Source organism: Papio anubis, chromosome 10 (assembly GCF_008728515.1).
Source record: "Papio anubis isolate 15944 chromosome 10, Panubis1.0, whole genome shotgun sequence".
NCBI classification, from domain to species: Eukaryota; Metazoa; Chordata; class Mammalia; order Primates; family Cercopithecidae; genus Papio; species Papio anubis.
The window spans coordinates 52,808,359-52,822,795 of NC_044985.1; the positions used below are offsets into that span (position 1 = coordinate 52,808,359).

Consider the following 14,437-nt stretch of genomic DNA (forward strand, 5'->3'; position numbering starts at 1 on the left):
ATTAATATTAATGCAATACTATTTATCAAATTTTAAGATCTTATTCAAATTTCACTTGCTAGCCTAATAATGTTCTTTCTGAAAAAAGAAAAAAAAATTTTGATCCAGGATCACATGTTGCGTTTGGTTGTTGTATCTCGATGGTCTCCTTCCATCTGAAATGGTCCTCAGTCTTTCTTTTCCGTCATGACTTTGATGTTTTTGAAGAGTACAGCCATATATTTAGTAGCACTGGAAGACGTTTCCCCATGCATAATTAGCTTTGGATGCTCCACAGAAGAGCTGTTGTGTCCCTCCCTGTGTGCCATATCAGAGGGCATGGGACGCTGGTTTGTTCCATAACTAGTGATGTGAATCCTTATCACTTGGTTAAGGTGGTATCTATCAGATTTCTCCACTATAAAATTACCATTATTCTCTCTTTAATTTGAAAGCATATGACAAGGAGATTGAGATTCTATAATTACTGCCTGTCATCCGAATTTGACCCACTAGTTTTAGCATCCATTGATCATTCCTGCCTGAAACCATTGTTGCTATGTCAGTTGCCAAATGGTGATATTCTAATTCCAATTCCATCATTCCTCTGACACTTATTAGATGGCATATTAATTCTAAGGAAAACTTCTCCCTTTACCCTTATTTATTGATTGATTTACTGCAGAATGGATTCATGAATTCATATCTTATTCAATGAGTTATTATCCATTATCATTATTGGCTTTGATGTTCAAATTGTCTCATACTTTGCCAGCGGGAGCCCCTTCCAGCTGACACCTATGTACTAGTGATGTATCTCCAGCATTCATTGAGCACTTACTTACTTGTAGCATAACATGCTCCAGGCTTATTTTGTACATTCCCATCCAAGCTCAGCCCTGATGTCAGCTTTTCCAAAGAACATGAACACAATGTTTAGAAATTGGTATCTGAGCCCCTGGTATGTTCATTGCTATTGGAGTGTCATTATTTCTAGCTCATCAGGTAGATCTAGAAAGTTACCTATCCATTTCTATATTTACTCACTCATATTTAAAACCAGGTGTTCATGCTGATTCTTCCAACTATAATCCCACTCCACAGGGTTCATTCCAGTCTCTCCCTTTTCATATTTGCTACTCCTCTTTCTGACAGTGTGAAGCCTGGCTTCCATCATCCACAACTTAGTTACAGTTGACCCTTAAACAACACAGGGATTAGGGGCGCCAGTGCCCCATTCAGTTGAAAATTCATGTATAACTTTTGACTCCCTCAAAACTTAAGTCACAGTCTACTGTTGACCAGAAGCCTTACCAAAAACATAGTCAATTAACACATATTTTGTATATGTATTATATACTGTACTCTTATAATAAACCAGAGAAAAGAAAATATTATTAAGAAAAGCATAAGGAAGATAAAATATACTTACTATTTTTAAAGTGGAAGTGGATCATCATAATGGTCTTCATCCTTACCGTCTTCATGTTGAGTAGGCTGAAGAGGAAAAAAGAAGAGAGGTTGGTCTTGTTGTTTCAGGGGTAGCAGAGGCTGAAGAAAATAAGCACATACGTGGATCCAGGCAGTCTGGATCCAATATGGGATCCAAACAACCCATATTGTTCAGATGTCAGCTGTGCTTAATTTCTCAATCAAATAATTGGAAATATTAGGGTTGTCTGTTTTCTAGTTCTGGTGGAGGCATGGATTTTATGTTATTCTATTTGTTCTTCTCTTTGAATTGTACATAGTTTTTGGAGTATGTCCTAGGAAATTTAGATTGACATGACTGTCACTACTACAGCTACCTCAGAAGTGAGAATACTTTTTTAACACTTGAAGTGAAATACATAGTATTACAAAAGAAACCTACGGTATTGAAATACACCCAAATATTTACAAGCTTATTCTATTAACATGGTGGCAGGAACAATAACCACCACAATTTTGAAGTAGTAATCAGCATTAATCATATTTTGAGATAACTCCAACAAATGCAATGTAACATGAAAATATTTGTTATTTCTATAGGTAACAAAATCACAGACAATAAAATACTACTGTGGCTTGTTGTTTCTTTCATAATTGAAGATTGTGCTAAACTTCAGTTACAGTTTAGAAAAAAAAAAAAAAAAGATGGGATCTTTTTCCCATCCAAATGGAGAAACCCCTGAATTCTATCCACAGACTCTCTCAGAGTTCTAATGGCACCTCTTTGCCTGAGAAGCTTTCACAGATGCCCAAATCATCTATCCAGCTGAATTCAATCCCTTTGGGGCTGGTAACCCAGTTTCATGCACATACCCTCCTTGTGGTTTCCCTTCTCCCATTCCCTCATCTACTTTCCCCTCTGGGACCTTGTGTCAGTTATTATACTATAACAGAGGAGGCTATGAGGGGAGATGACCCTGTAGCCGCCACCATTTCAGACATCAGATGTTGCTTTTGGCCAGTGGACTTTTATCCCTTCCTCTCAGCAAGCATGGGCAAGGTGTGAAGTGTTGACTTTATCAACTCAGCTTGTCAGCCTGGACACTTCTCAGCCCAGCCCAGAGTGGAGTGCTCCAGTCCCCAGAGCCCCTCATCTGTCTCCTACAGTGGAAGGGCACAGCACTCTAGTCCCAGTGACCCTGGCAAATCGCTTTGTTGCTTTGAGCCGGTTTCTGAGGCAAATAATATGCCCTCTCTAACTCAAAACGCTGTTGAGAGAACAAAACGAGACCTGTGTGTGAAAGCACAGTGTAGAGTGCCTTACTAATGTATGACATTCTTTTACTGTGACTCCCTCATGCATACCCCTGGTAAAAATGACAACACAAAAACTTCCAACTCCCTGCTCCAGAGAACATAAAACCCCACAAATATTGTCTTCTTCAAATAATTCCCCTGGGAGTTTAGATTGCAATGAAAGCTACAGAATCCATTCAGAAGATGTATTAAACATTTAGCCATTCGGTGATTATTTACTGAAGCAATTTGAGCAAAACACTATACTAGTTGAATTTATAAATATAAAATTTCCCTAAAAGGTTTAACTATGTAATTTTGCAAGAGTGAGTTATACCACTTCCCTTCCCATAACTACACATTTGTAATATATTTGAGAAGGGGAAATCCTGCTACGTGGACATTGATTTGCAACAAATTATAACTCCTACACAGAAAAGAGTTGGAAAAACTATACCAAATTATTAAGCCATGGTAATCTACTACTTTAGAAATAGTCATAGTTATACCACAAGAATCAAGTAGGTTCTCCAAACTTAACATATTTTAATACTCCTCTGACTTAATTTTTATCAATTGACAATTCTTTTTTTTTTGTTGTTGAGACAGAGTCTTGCACCGTTGCCAGGGCTGGAGTGCAATGGCGCAATCTTGGCTCACTGCAACCTCTACCTCCTGGGTTCACGATTCTCCTGCCTGATTCTCTAGCCTTAGCCTCCCGAGTAGCTGGGATTACAGGCACCCACCACCACACCTGGCTAATTTTTTGTATTTTTGGTAGAGATGGGGTTTCACTATGTTGACCAGACTGGTCTCAAACTCCAGACCTCATGATCTGCCCGCCTCTACCTCCCAAAGTGCTGGGATTACAGGTGTGAGCCACCAGGCCCAGCTGAAATGATAATTCTTTTAACCCCTTTTTTTTTTCTTTAGCTATAGATCTTCTGGGGGAAGAAAGATAAAAGCAGAGCCCAAAATTTTCTTGAGAAGTGAAGAAGACATTACATTGATTTTTTTAAAAATCTGAAATAGTCTGTTTCTCAAACAGCAGTAAAAATAAAGTGTGTGTGTGTGTGGTGTTTAAAATTCTGTGTGCATGTTTATATTTCTTGATATAGAAAGAAAACTTTACATATACAGAAAAAAATGGGGAAAATGCACTAAAATATTGAATTAAGTGTTATAATCATTACTATCTTCTTTTTCTCTATGTTTTTTCTCGAGGAAAAATTACTTTTATAAGCAGAAAAAAAGTATATGATTTTTGAAAAGGATTCAAAGGAAAAATCAGGAAATAATATTAAGAAAATAAAGTCCAGGCTGGGCACGGTGGCTCACACCTGTAATCCCAGCACTTTGGGAGGCCGAGGCAGGCGGATCACCTGAGGTCAGGAGTTCGAGACAAGCCTGGCCAACGTGGAGAAACCCCGCCTCTACTAAAAATAGAAAAATTAGCCAGGCATGGCGGTGGATGCTTGTAATCCCAGCTACTTGGGAGATTGAGGCAGGAAAATCGCTTGAACCCGGGAGGCAGAGGTTGCAGTGAGCTGAGATTGTGCCACTGTACTCCAGCCTGGGTGACAAGAGTGAAATAAGAAAAAAAAAAAAAAAAAAACCAGGAAAAAAGGGGAGGAGGGGAGGGGAGGGGAGTGGAGGGAGGAAAGAAGGAAAGAAGGAAAAGGAAAGAAGGAAGGAAGGAAGGAAAGAAGGAAGGAAGGAAGGAAGGAAGGAAGGAAGGAAGGAAGGAAGGAAGGGAAGGAAGGAAAGGAAGGAAAGGAAAGAAGGAAAGAAGGAAAGAAAGAAAAAGAAAGAAAGAAGGAAGGAAAGAAAGAAAGAAAGAAAGAAAGAAAGAGAAAGAAAAGAAAAGAAAAGAAAAGAAAAGAAAGAAAGAAAAAGAAAATAAAGTTCAAAGTCTATAAACTCGCTTGGCCTCTCAGTTCCTTTTTGAACTCAGTGTCCAGGAACAGCCATGATTCCAAAAGCATCCGCAAGTTCTGAACTTCAACTCAGGGCCTACTGATTGTCCTCTGTGAGGCATTTAAAGCCCCTCTTGAGTCTAAGGTGGGTCAAGATTGAGGGCAAAGATATTGTGTGGACACTGGAGGAAGCTTTTTGGGTCACAGAGGAAGAAAATAAGGTCTTTCCCACATGTGGTGCTCTCTTTAGCCCCTCTCCCTTCCACAGGCTAGGAGAGCCAATACAGATCTGCTCCTCTGTGGGGAGGGAGCTGATGATCTCATTCTCTTGGGCTGCCCCATGGCTATGAGTGCGGAGGGCTGGGCCCATGGTACTCAGACCTGAGGCAGCCGGCCATACAGCCTTGGTACCCAGGCATAACCCTCAGGTTCTTGTTCACTTCCTCTTTCTGGATGGCTTGCTTTTCCCTGGCACCAATACCCCATGGTAAGAGTGATATATACGGAAGGGAAACGCAGATGCAGGCTTCTGAGGAAAAGGGAAAGAAAGCCCTTTACCTGCCTGACTTTAGGCCCTAGGCTACCTCTAGCCCTGACAAAATTAATTTTCCAAGTAGTTCTGCTGCACGTATGGTCAAAGCTTCAGCTTTACAGCATGCATTTGCTTTACTTTATCCTCTGTCCATGTGATTTTTTCTCACAGGAGGCTGGTGTTCACAGAAGACAGAATTTGGGGATGTGGGAGTCTGGTTTGGAATATGGTGCATTGGCCAGCATTTCTCTCTCAGTCGCTTCCCATTTATCTTGCTCTCTCTTGGTGAACTCACTTGTTGCCTCCCACTTTAATACTCCTCTGCACTGGGGTATAATGATCTCAGAGTTGGGTTGAAGATTGACATTAACCCATTTAAAATAAGAAAATGGAAGCCAAGTTGGGAATATCTTCTTAGTGGCAACACCAAAATGCCCTTCTTCTTCCGACAGTTTGAAGATAATTGGGAATCTGACAGAACAATTAAAATTGAATTATTGTTTCTAATAGATTTTAAGCCCATTCTGCAGTGGAATTTCATGAACTAGCAAGAGGTAAGATTTTACTGTGAGAATCAGTCTTCCTGATGGACGAGTTCACTCCTGAGATTAATACCATCACTCCACACAGCTCCAGCTGGCCATGTCAACTCAACGGCTTGTGTCGATTTTGCCATGGCTCCCACCTCCCTCTCTTCCATTTAATCTCTCTGAATACTACTGCGTTAGTTTTTGCATTATTTTAGAGGAGCAATTTATCATTTAAATGGCCATCTTCCCAACAACCAACCAAGTAAGAGTTGTTGTTTCTTTTTCTGTTTATCCACACAAATGCATTAAAATATCGTCAGTCCTGGGTTACAATGCCTTGGTGGTTCTAATTTGAATTTTCTTTTTCACTTTGAACACTCAGGACACCATCTTCTTTTATTATACAAGAAAGGAGTGTACCTATCACACACAGGGGGAAAATGCTCTTTTGGGTGCTAGGCCTCCTAATCCTCTGTGGTTTTCTGTGGACTCGTAAAGGAAAACTAAAGATTGCAGACATCACTGATAAGTACATTTTTATCACTGGATGTGACTCTGGCTTTGGAAACTTGGCAGCCAGAACTTTTGATAAAAAGGGATTTCATGTCATCGCTGCCTGTCTGACTGAATCAGGATCAACCGCTTTAAAGGCAGAAACCTCAGAGAGACTTCGTACTGTGCTTCTGGATGTGACTGACCCAGAGAATGTCAAGAGGACTGCCCAGTGGGTGAAGAACCAAGTTGGGGAAAAAGGTGAGGGACATGAAAGTGGGGAGGATGGGACAGGAACAGGGGACAGGGAAGTAACTGAAGCTAAATAAAATGTGCTCAAGTTTTAAATGGCCGTTCGAGAAAATGTCTCCTAAATACCGGCTGTATACTTCTCTAATTTTAGGATAGCTTCTGAGTAGTTCCAAGTACAGGCTGTCTGTGTGCATGAGAAACACAGCCCAGAAGACCCTTGGGCCTAAGCCTCAGTGGGTGAATTTGGGGCTGAGATGAAAAGATTGACTTTCCAAGGTCTTCTCCTGTGAAGCGCTATTCCCCCCTGTCCCATATACAGCAAAGGAATTTAGACTAAAATGTACAGGAGAATATGGGGGCAATTCCCAAATTACCATCTGAATACCTGGGACCCACTTCTCACTACAAAATGATTCTAGAGCTCACATATTTTCAATGGGCAAGGTTGAAAATGGCCTGAGAATTTGAGTGTGAGTGTCTTACATAGTTAAGGTAGAGTAGTGAGCCATTGGATGTTCATTCTGCAATAGATTCTGCTGTGGTGACTGCATTCTGAACTAGAAGAAATTTTATTGGCTTTGAATGAAGAGTGAAACATTCTCAAGGATTAAGATGTTGGGATTCACAAAGAAAAAACAAATGTTTGTGATTTTTTTTCTAGTACATCTTGATCATATAGCTGAGACTCTGAAGCTCAAAAGAATGATTTGATAAGGCTTCAGTTTTTAACATTTGAATTCCAACACCTTTAACAATACTAAATGTTTCCCATTTTAAACAAGCCAAGTGAATGTCTCAATTCTTAACCAAAAATAAATGTGAAATAGATTGATATCACTCTTTGTCCATACAGAACATTATATAAATATTCTCTGGCCTTATCATCTAGCAAGGGAGGAAAAATAGATCAATTTACTCCACATCTGAGATTAAAAAGCAGAAAGACTCACTCACAGAGTTTCAGTATTTGACATTCAGAACCAGAAACAGAGTAACAGTGAGAACTTCAACTACTTCAATTTAGCCTCCCACCCTCTCTGCTATCACTTCCCAAAACTGCGAAGTATTTCAGAGTAGGAAAATGACTTCAAGGAGGAAATGGCACCATTGTGCAAAGCAGAGGCTGTATTTTCATCAAAGGTGGCAAATAAGTACTATCTTATCACACCTCTTTTCTTCCCTCTCTGTTCTAGGTCTCTGGGGTCTGATCAATAATGCTGGTATTCCCGGTGTGCTGGCTCCCACTGACTGGCTGACACTAGAGGACTACAGAGAACCTATTGAAGTGAATCTGTTTGGACTCATCAGTGTGACACTAAATATGCTTCCCTTGGTCAAGAAAGCTCAAGGGAGAGTTATTAATGTCTCCAGTGTTGGAGGTCGCCTTGCAATCGTTGGAGGGGGCTATACTCTATCCAAATATGCAGTGGAAGGTTTCAATGACAGCTTAAGGTAAATCAAATTAATTGACTTATTAGGAAACAATAGCTGCAAACATTTACTGAGTGCTTATGTACAAGACATCCTATTTAGTACCTTTCAAAAAGCCTACCATATTTATCTCTAATTTTTGTGGGTACACAGTAGGCATATATATTTATGGTTATATGAGATATTTTGATACAAGTATACAATGCATAGTAATTACATCAAGGTAAGTGGAGTATCCATCACCTCAAGCATTTATCCTTTCTTTGTATTACAAACAATCCAATTATACTCTTTTAGTTATTTTAAAAACTATGATAAATTGTTGACTGTAGTCACCCTGTTGCGCTATCAAATACTAGATCTTATTCATTCTATATAGCTATATTTCTATATTTCTGTACCCCTTAATCATTCCCCCTCACCCCCACTACCCTCTCAAGCCTCTAGTAACTAGTTCTCTACTTTCTGTCTCTATAGTTTGTTTTAATTTTTAGCTCTCACAAATAAGTGAGAACATGTGAACTTTGTTTTTCTGTGCCTGGCTTACTTTACTTAACATAATGACCTCCGGTTCCATCCACGTTGTTGCAAATGACAGGATCTCATTCTTTTTTATGGCTCAATAGTAATACTCCATTGTATATATGTACTACGTTTTCCTTATTCATTTTTCTGTTGATGGACATTTAGGTTGCTTCCAAATTTTGGCTGTTGTGAACAGTGCTACAACAAACATGGTAGTGTGGATATCTCTTGATATATTTATTTCCTTTCCTTTGGGTATATACCCAACAGTGGTATTGCTGGATCATATGGTAGCTCAATTTTTAGTTTTTTGAGGAACCTCCAAACTGTTTTCCATAGTGGTTTTACTAATTTACATTCCCACCAACAGTGTTATGAGAATTCCCTTTTCTCACGTCATCACCAGCATTTGTTATTACCTGTCTTTTGTATATATGCCATTTTAACTGGGGTAAGATAATATTTCATTGTACTTTTGATGTGCATTTTTCTGATGATCAAGGATGTTGAGCACCTTTCATATACCTATTTTCCACTTGTATGTCTTTTCAGAAATATCTACTCAGATCTTTTGCCCATTTTAAGTTGGGATTATTAGACTTTTCCCCATAGAGTTGTTTGAGTTCCTTATATATTCTGATTTTTAATTCCTTGTCAGAAGGGTAGCTTTCAAATATTTTCTCCCATTCTATGGGTTATCTTTTCACTTTTTTGATTGTTTCCTTTGCTGTGCAGAAGCTTTTCAAATTGATGTGATCCCATTTGTCCATTTTTGCCTTAGTTGCCTGTGCTTGTGGCATATTGCTCAAGAAGTCTTTGCCCAGCTAATTGTCCTGGAGAGTTTCTCCAATGTTTTCTTGTAGTAGTTTCATAGTCTGAGGTCTTAGATTTAAGTCTTTAATCTATTTTGATATGATTTTTGTATGTGGTAAGAGATAAGGGTGTAGTTTCATTCTTCTGCATGTGGACATCCGGTTTTCCCAGCACCATTTATTGAAAAGACTGTCCTTTCCCCAATATATGTTCTTGACATCTTTGTCAAAAACGAATTCACTGTAGATGTATGGATTTGTTTCTGGGTTCTCTGTCCTGTTCCATTGGTGTATGTGTCCATTTGTATGCCAGTACCATGCTGTTTTATTTGCTATAGCTTTATAGAAAATTTGAAGTCATGTAATGTAATTCCTCCAGTTTTGTTGTTTTTGTCCAGGGTGGCTTTGGCTACTCTGGGTCTTTTGTGTTTCTATATAAATTTTAGGATTGTTTTTTCTATTTCTGTAAAGAATGTCATTGGTATTTTGATAAGAATTGCATTGAATCTGAAGACTGCTTTAGGTATTATACACATTTTAATAATGCTGATTCTTCCAATCCATGAACATGGAATATCTTTCTGTTTTTTGTGTCCTCTATAGTTTTTATTGCAGAGATCTCTCATTTCTTTAAGTTAACTCCTAGGCATTTTATTTTTAGCTATTGTAAATGGAATTACTTCTGTGATTTCTTTTTTAGATTGTTTGCTGTTGGCATATAGAAATTGTTTGCTGTTGGCAACAGAAATCTTTTTTGGATTGTTTGCTGTTGGCTACTGATTTTTGTTTGTTGATTTTGTATCCTGCAACTGTACTGAATTTATTTGTTCTAATAGTTTTTATGTGTGTGGAGTCTTTAGGTTTTTCCAAATATAAGATCATATCACCTGCAAACAAGGATAATTTGACTTCTTCCTTTCCAAATTGGGTTTGAGCTCCATTGTATGTTATTTGTTTTTGAGGAATCTCCAAACAAATCTTGCTGCTTTTAAGATCCTTTCTTTATAATTGACCTTTGGGAACTTGATTAATAAATGCCTTGAGGTAGTCTTCTTTGGGTTAAATCTGCTTAGTGTTCTATAACTTTCTTATACTTGAATATTGATGTCTTCCTCTAGGTTTGGAAAGTTCTCTGTTGAATAAACTTTCTACCCCATCTCTCTCTCTCTCTACCTCGTCTATAAAGCCAATAACTCTTAGATTTGCCCTTTTGAGGCTATTTCTTAGATTCTGTAGTTATGCTTCATTCTTTTTTATTTCTTTTTCTTTTGTCTCCTCTGACTGTGTGTTTTCAAATAGCCTGTCTTCAAGTTTACTAATTTTTTTATTTTGCTTGATCAATTCTGCTGGTAAAAGACTGACACATTCTTGATTATGTGAATTGCATTTTTCAACTCCGGGATTCCTGCTTGATTCTTTTTAATTATTTCAGTCTCTTTGTCAAATTTATCTGATAGGATTCTGAATTCCTTCTTTGTGTTATCTTGAATTTCACTGAGTTTCCTCAAAGGAGCTATTTTGGATTCTCTGTCTGAAAGGTCTCATGTCTCTGTCTCTCCAGGATTGGTCTCTTGCGTCTTATTTATTTCATTTGGTGAGGTCATGTTTTTCTCCGTGGTCTTGATGCTTGTGGATTTTTTTTTTTTTTTTTTTTTTTAATGTCTGTGCATTGCAAAGTTAGGTATTTATTGCAGCCTTCACAGTCTGGGCTTGTTTGTACCCATCCTTCTGGGGAAGTCTTCCCAGGTATTTGAAGGGACTTGGGTGTTGTGATCTAACTTTTTGGTTCCTGCAGCCATATCTTCATTAGGGGGCACCCCAAGCCCAGTAAGACTGTGCCTCTTATAGGCTCACAGAGGTACCACCTTGATGGTCTTGGATAAGATCCAGAAGAATTATCTGGTTTACCAGGAAGAAACTCTTGTTCTCTTCCCTTGCTTTCTCCCAAACAAGTGGAGCTTCTCTATATATACTGAGCTGCCTAGAGCTGGTGGAAGAGTGACACAAGCACTCCTGACCACTATCATTGGGACTGCACTGAATCAGACCCAAGGCCTTCTGTAAAATTGCCTGGCTACTGCCTGTGTTTACTCAAAGCCCTGAGGCTCTACAATTAGCAGGTGGTGAAGCCAGCCAATAAGACTTATGTCCTTCCGTTCAGGGTGGCAAGGTCTCCCTACCCCTGGGTGGGGTGTCCAGAGATGCCATCTGGAAGCCAGGGACTGGAGTCAGAAACCTTAGGAATCTACCTCATACTCTATTCTACTGTGGTTGAGCCAGCATCCAAACCACAATACAAAGTCCTTGCCACTTTTCCCTCCCCTTTTCACAAGCAGAGGAATCTCTCACCATAGCTACCACCATCTCAGGCCTGCAGCAAGTACTGCCTGGCTATGACCAATGTTTACTCAAAGCCCAAGAGCTCTTCCATCAGCTTGTGGTGAATGTTGTTAGGCTTGAGACTCTCATTTCAGGGCACTGGGCTCCCCTCTGGCCCAGGATAGGTCAAGAAATGCCATCTAAGACCCAAGGCCTGGAATTGGAGACGCTAAGTACCCACTTGGTGCTCTACCCCATTGCGGTGAAACCAAGCTGGCACCTAAGCTGCAAGACAACATCTCCTTTACTCTTCCCTCTCCTTTTCTGAAGCACAAGGAGTCTCCCCCTGTAGCCATCACAGCTGGGAATGTCCTAGGTCACACTGAGGCCAGCATGTCTCTGAGTCTCACCCAAGGCCCATGGTGAGTTCCTTGGGTATTGCTCCTGATTTTTCAGGGCCCAAGGGCTCTTTAGTCAGCAGGTAACGAATTTTGCTAGGACTAGTTTCTTCCCTTCAAGGCAGAGGGTTTCCTTGTGGCTCAGGACAAGTCTAGAAATGTTGTCCAGGAGGTAGGGCCTGGAATAGGGGCCTCAGGACTCTACCTGGTTCCCTATCCTACTGTGGCTAAGCAGGTATCCAAGTCACAAGACAAAGTCCTCTTTATTCTCCCCTTACCTCTCCTCAAACAGAGGGAAGGAGTCTCTCCCAGAGCTGTGGACTGTGCTGTCTGGGGCTGGGGGAGGGGTGGCACAAGCACCCTCTTGGCTGCCCAAGCTGGCATCTTACTAGGTTGCTTGCCCCCCAAGTCTACTGTCTCTGAGCTCAGCACAGCACCAGGACTTGCCCAGGAATTGCAATCCTTGTGACCTGGACTGCCTTTCAAGTTTATTTAGAACCCCAGAGCACATGAGCCCACACTGTTGAGGCTTGCTGGCACTCAGGTTCTAACTACGGAAATGGGAAAGTCCTCCTCTGGCTAGGGCTGGTCTGAATGCTCCCTCTATGGGTGCTGGCTGAGTTCTGTCTGGTATTGCTTTCCACTGTGACAGGACAGCACTGAGTTCCAATGCAAATCCCACAATCACTGTGCTCTCCCTCCCACCTCAAGTACTCAGATTCTGTCTCCATGCCTCACAGTTGTTGCTGGTCTATGGAGGAGGAGTAGCATCAACCATTCAAGACTGTCTTTCCTACCCTCTTCAGAGCCTCTTTCAGTGATATGAAGTTAAAGTTAGGGACTGTGATCACTCATCTGATTTTTGGTTTTCTGAAGGTTTTTTGCATGAAGGTTGTTTAATTTGGTGTTTCTGTGGGGAAGATGATTAGTGAAGGCTTCTATTTGGCCATCCTGCTCCACCTCTACCCTATTTAGTACTATAAGTTATTCCCAGTGTATAGATGATGCCACTAAAACTAACAGAGGTTAATTCATTTGTGCAAGGTCATCCAGCTGGTAAGTGGCAGACCTGAGATTCGAACCCAAATTTAACTCCTTTTCACTTTTTGCCTTAATACATGATGCTTAGAGTGGCAGCGAATTTATATTCAACTGGTCAGTTTGTCAAATAGTTAGGGAATCATATAGAGAGGCTAGATCAGAATAGGCTTCTCATTGGTTTACTGTCAGTTGCAGACACAACAGTACCATCCTATTTAAACCTTCGGTAGAAAACCATTAGTTCTTAAATAGCTCCATGCATGCTGTCCAAGCTTTATAGCTTCATTCCGTGGGAGAGACTGGGGGAAGTGTGCTTAATCCATCTTACCTGGAACCAGAACTTATCACCATCAGTTCAAATCCCCTAAAGTACAAGTGGTTCTTTCAGTCAAGATTCTGGCAGGAAATGGTGGCACATTAAAACTCGGTAAAAGGCAGAGCAGGCTTAAAGGACTTATAAACGTGTGAGGTATCTACTGAAATCTCAAAGGATAGAATCTATGGGCTAATGACAGCAGGGGTATTTCTCTTCAGAGGACTGAAGGGACAAGGAGACAGGGCAGTTTCCAGAACCTGGAGACACAGAGGCTGGTGTCTTCAGTTAAGGGATAAAAATAACCAGTGTTGACACCACAGGAGGATAACTAATCTGACCCCCTCACCTCTTTCCTGATCTCCCACTGGCAGTTTCAATAGACTGAACTCAACAGAAGCCAGAGAATACTTAGTGCAGGTAAGACTCCCAGAATATGGTGCAGACAGAGGGCGGAGGAAAGGACTAGAGAAGCAAGTGGAAGATATTCAGCTGAGTGGTGCCTCAATAAAAAAGCGAGAAGACAAAATTAGATATAGTTTTTCCTTCGATTCACCCGTTTATTTATTTGACTATTATTTGTTGAAGGCATATACTAGAGTTTATTATCTACACCATGGACCTAGGTTTAGTTTACTAATAAAAGGTTAAAATTATTCCACTGAAATTAATAAATATAGAGCAACTTCATTTTACCATTTGATCAGGTGGCCAAGTTCGATTCCCCTAGGAAATAAACACAAAAATATTGGAACAATTCTTCCAAAAAACTAATGTGCATTTGAATCACCTGGGGATCTTTTTAAAATGCAGATTTTGATAAAGTGATCTGGAGAGGGGCCTGAGACCATGCATTTCTAACCAGCTCCAGGTGCTGCCCATGGTTCAGGGATCACACTTTGAGTAGCAAGGTCATAAAGAACCTCCATTGGTCTCTTTGGTTGACCTTTGGTTCCACTGTACAACCAGCAGTATCATAATAAAATTTTAGTATATGTACCTTAGAGATTTACTCACTTTTAAAAAAGATTTCAACTGAAGGGTTTGTGAACTTTGCCATGCAGCTATGCCATGCCTAAAAGTAATCAATAAAGAGTATTTTTCTTAAATGGATCATGAAACTAGTATTTTAAATGGTGTTACGTAGGTACTCCACAATCCAGTGTCAGC

At 40.1% G+C, this 14,437-nt stretch overlaps 1 protein-coding gene and 1 long non-coding RNA gene across 9 annotated transcripts in view; one reads left to right on the forward strand and one right to left on the reverse strand.

Annotated features, from left to right (window-relative positions):
• LOC110740888 overlaps nucleotides 1-14,437 on the reverse strand; it is a 29,459-nt gene that overhangs the window by 13,370 nt on the left and 1,652 nt on the right. For 2 of the 3 annotated variants that reach the window (XR_004176547.1, XR_002516141.2), the window contains exon 3: nucleotides 1,412-1,476. This is a non-coding gene — a long non-coding RNA (uncharacterized LOC110740888). Of the gene's footprint in view, nucleotides 1-1,411; nucleotides 1,477-13,963; nucleotides 13,994-14,284; nucleotides 14,343-14,437 lie in introns of all 3 variants that reach the window. The other variant, XR_004176546.1, reaches the window with a different exon arrangement.
• Nucleotides 1-14,437, forward strand: part of DHRS9 (dehydrogenase/reductase 9) — a 38,208-nt gene that overhangs the window by 5,776 nt on the left and 17,995 nt on the right. For all 6 annotated transcript variants that reach the window (XR_002516139.2, XR_002516140.2, XM_021923699.2 and 3 more), the window contains 2 exons: nucleotides 6,067-6,437; nucleotides 7,622-7,880. Coding sequence is in view for 4 of the 6 variants with exons in the window: in XM_021923699.2 (XP_021779391.1) it covers nucleotides 6,067-6,437; nucleotides 7,622-7,880 (630 nt within the window). In the remaining 2 variants the exon portion in view is untranslated. The remainder of the gene's footprint in view (nucleotides 1-6,066; nucleotides 6,438-7,621; nucleotides 7,881-14,437) is intronic.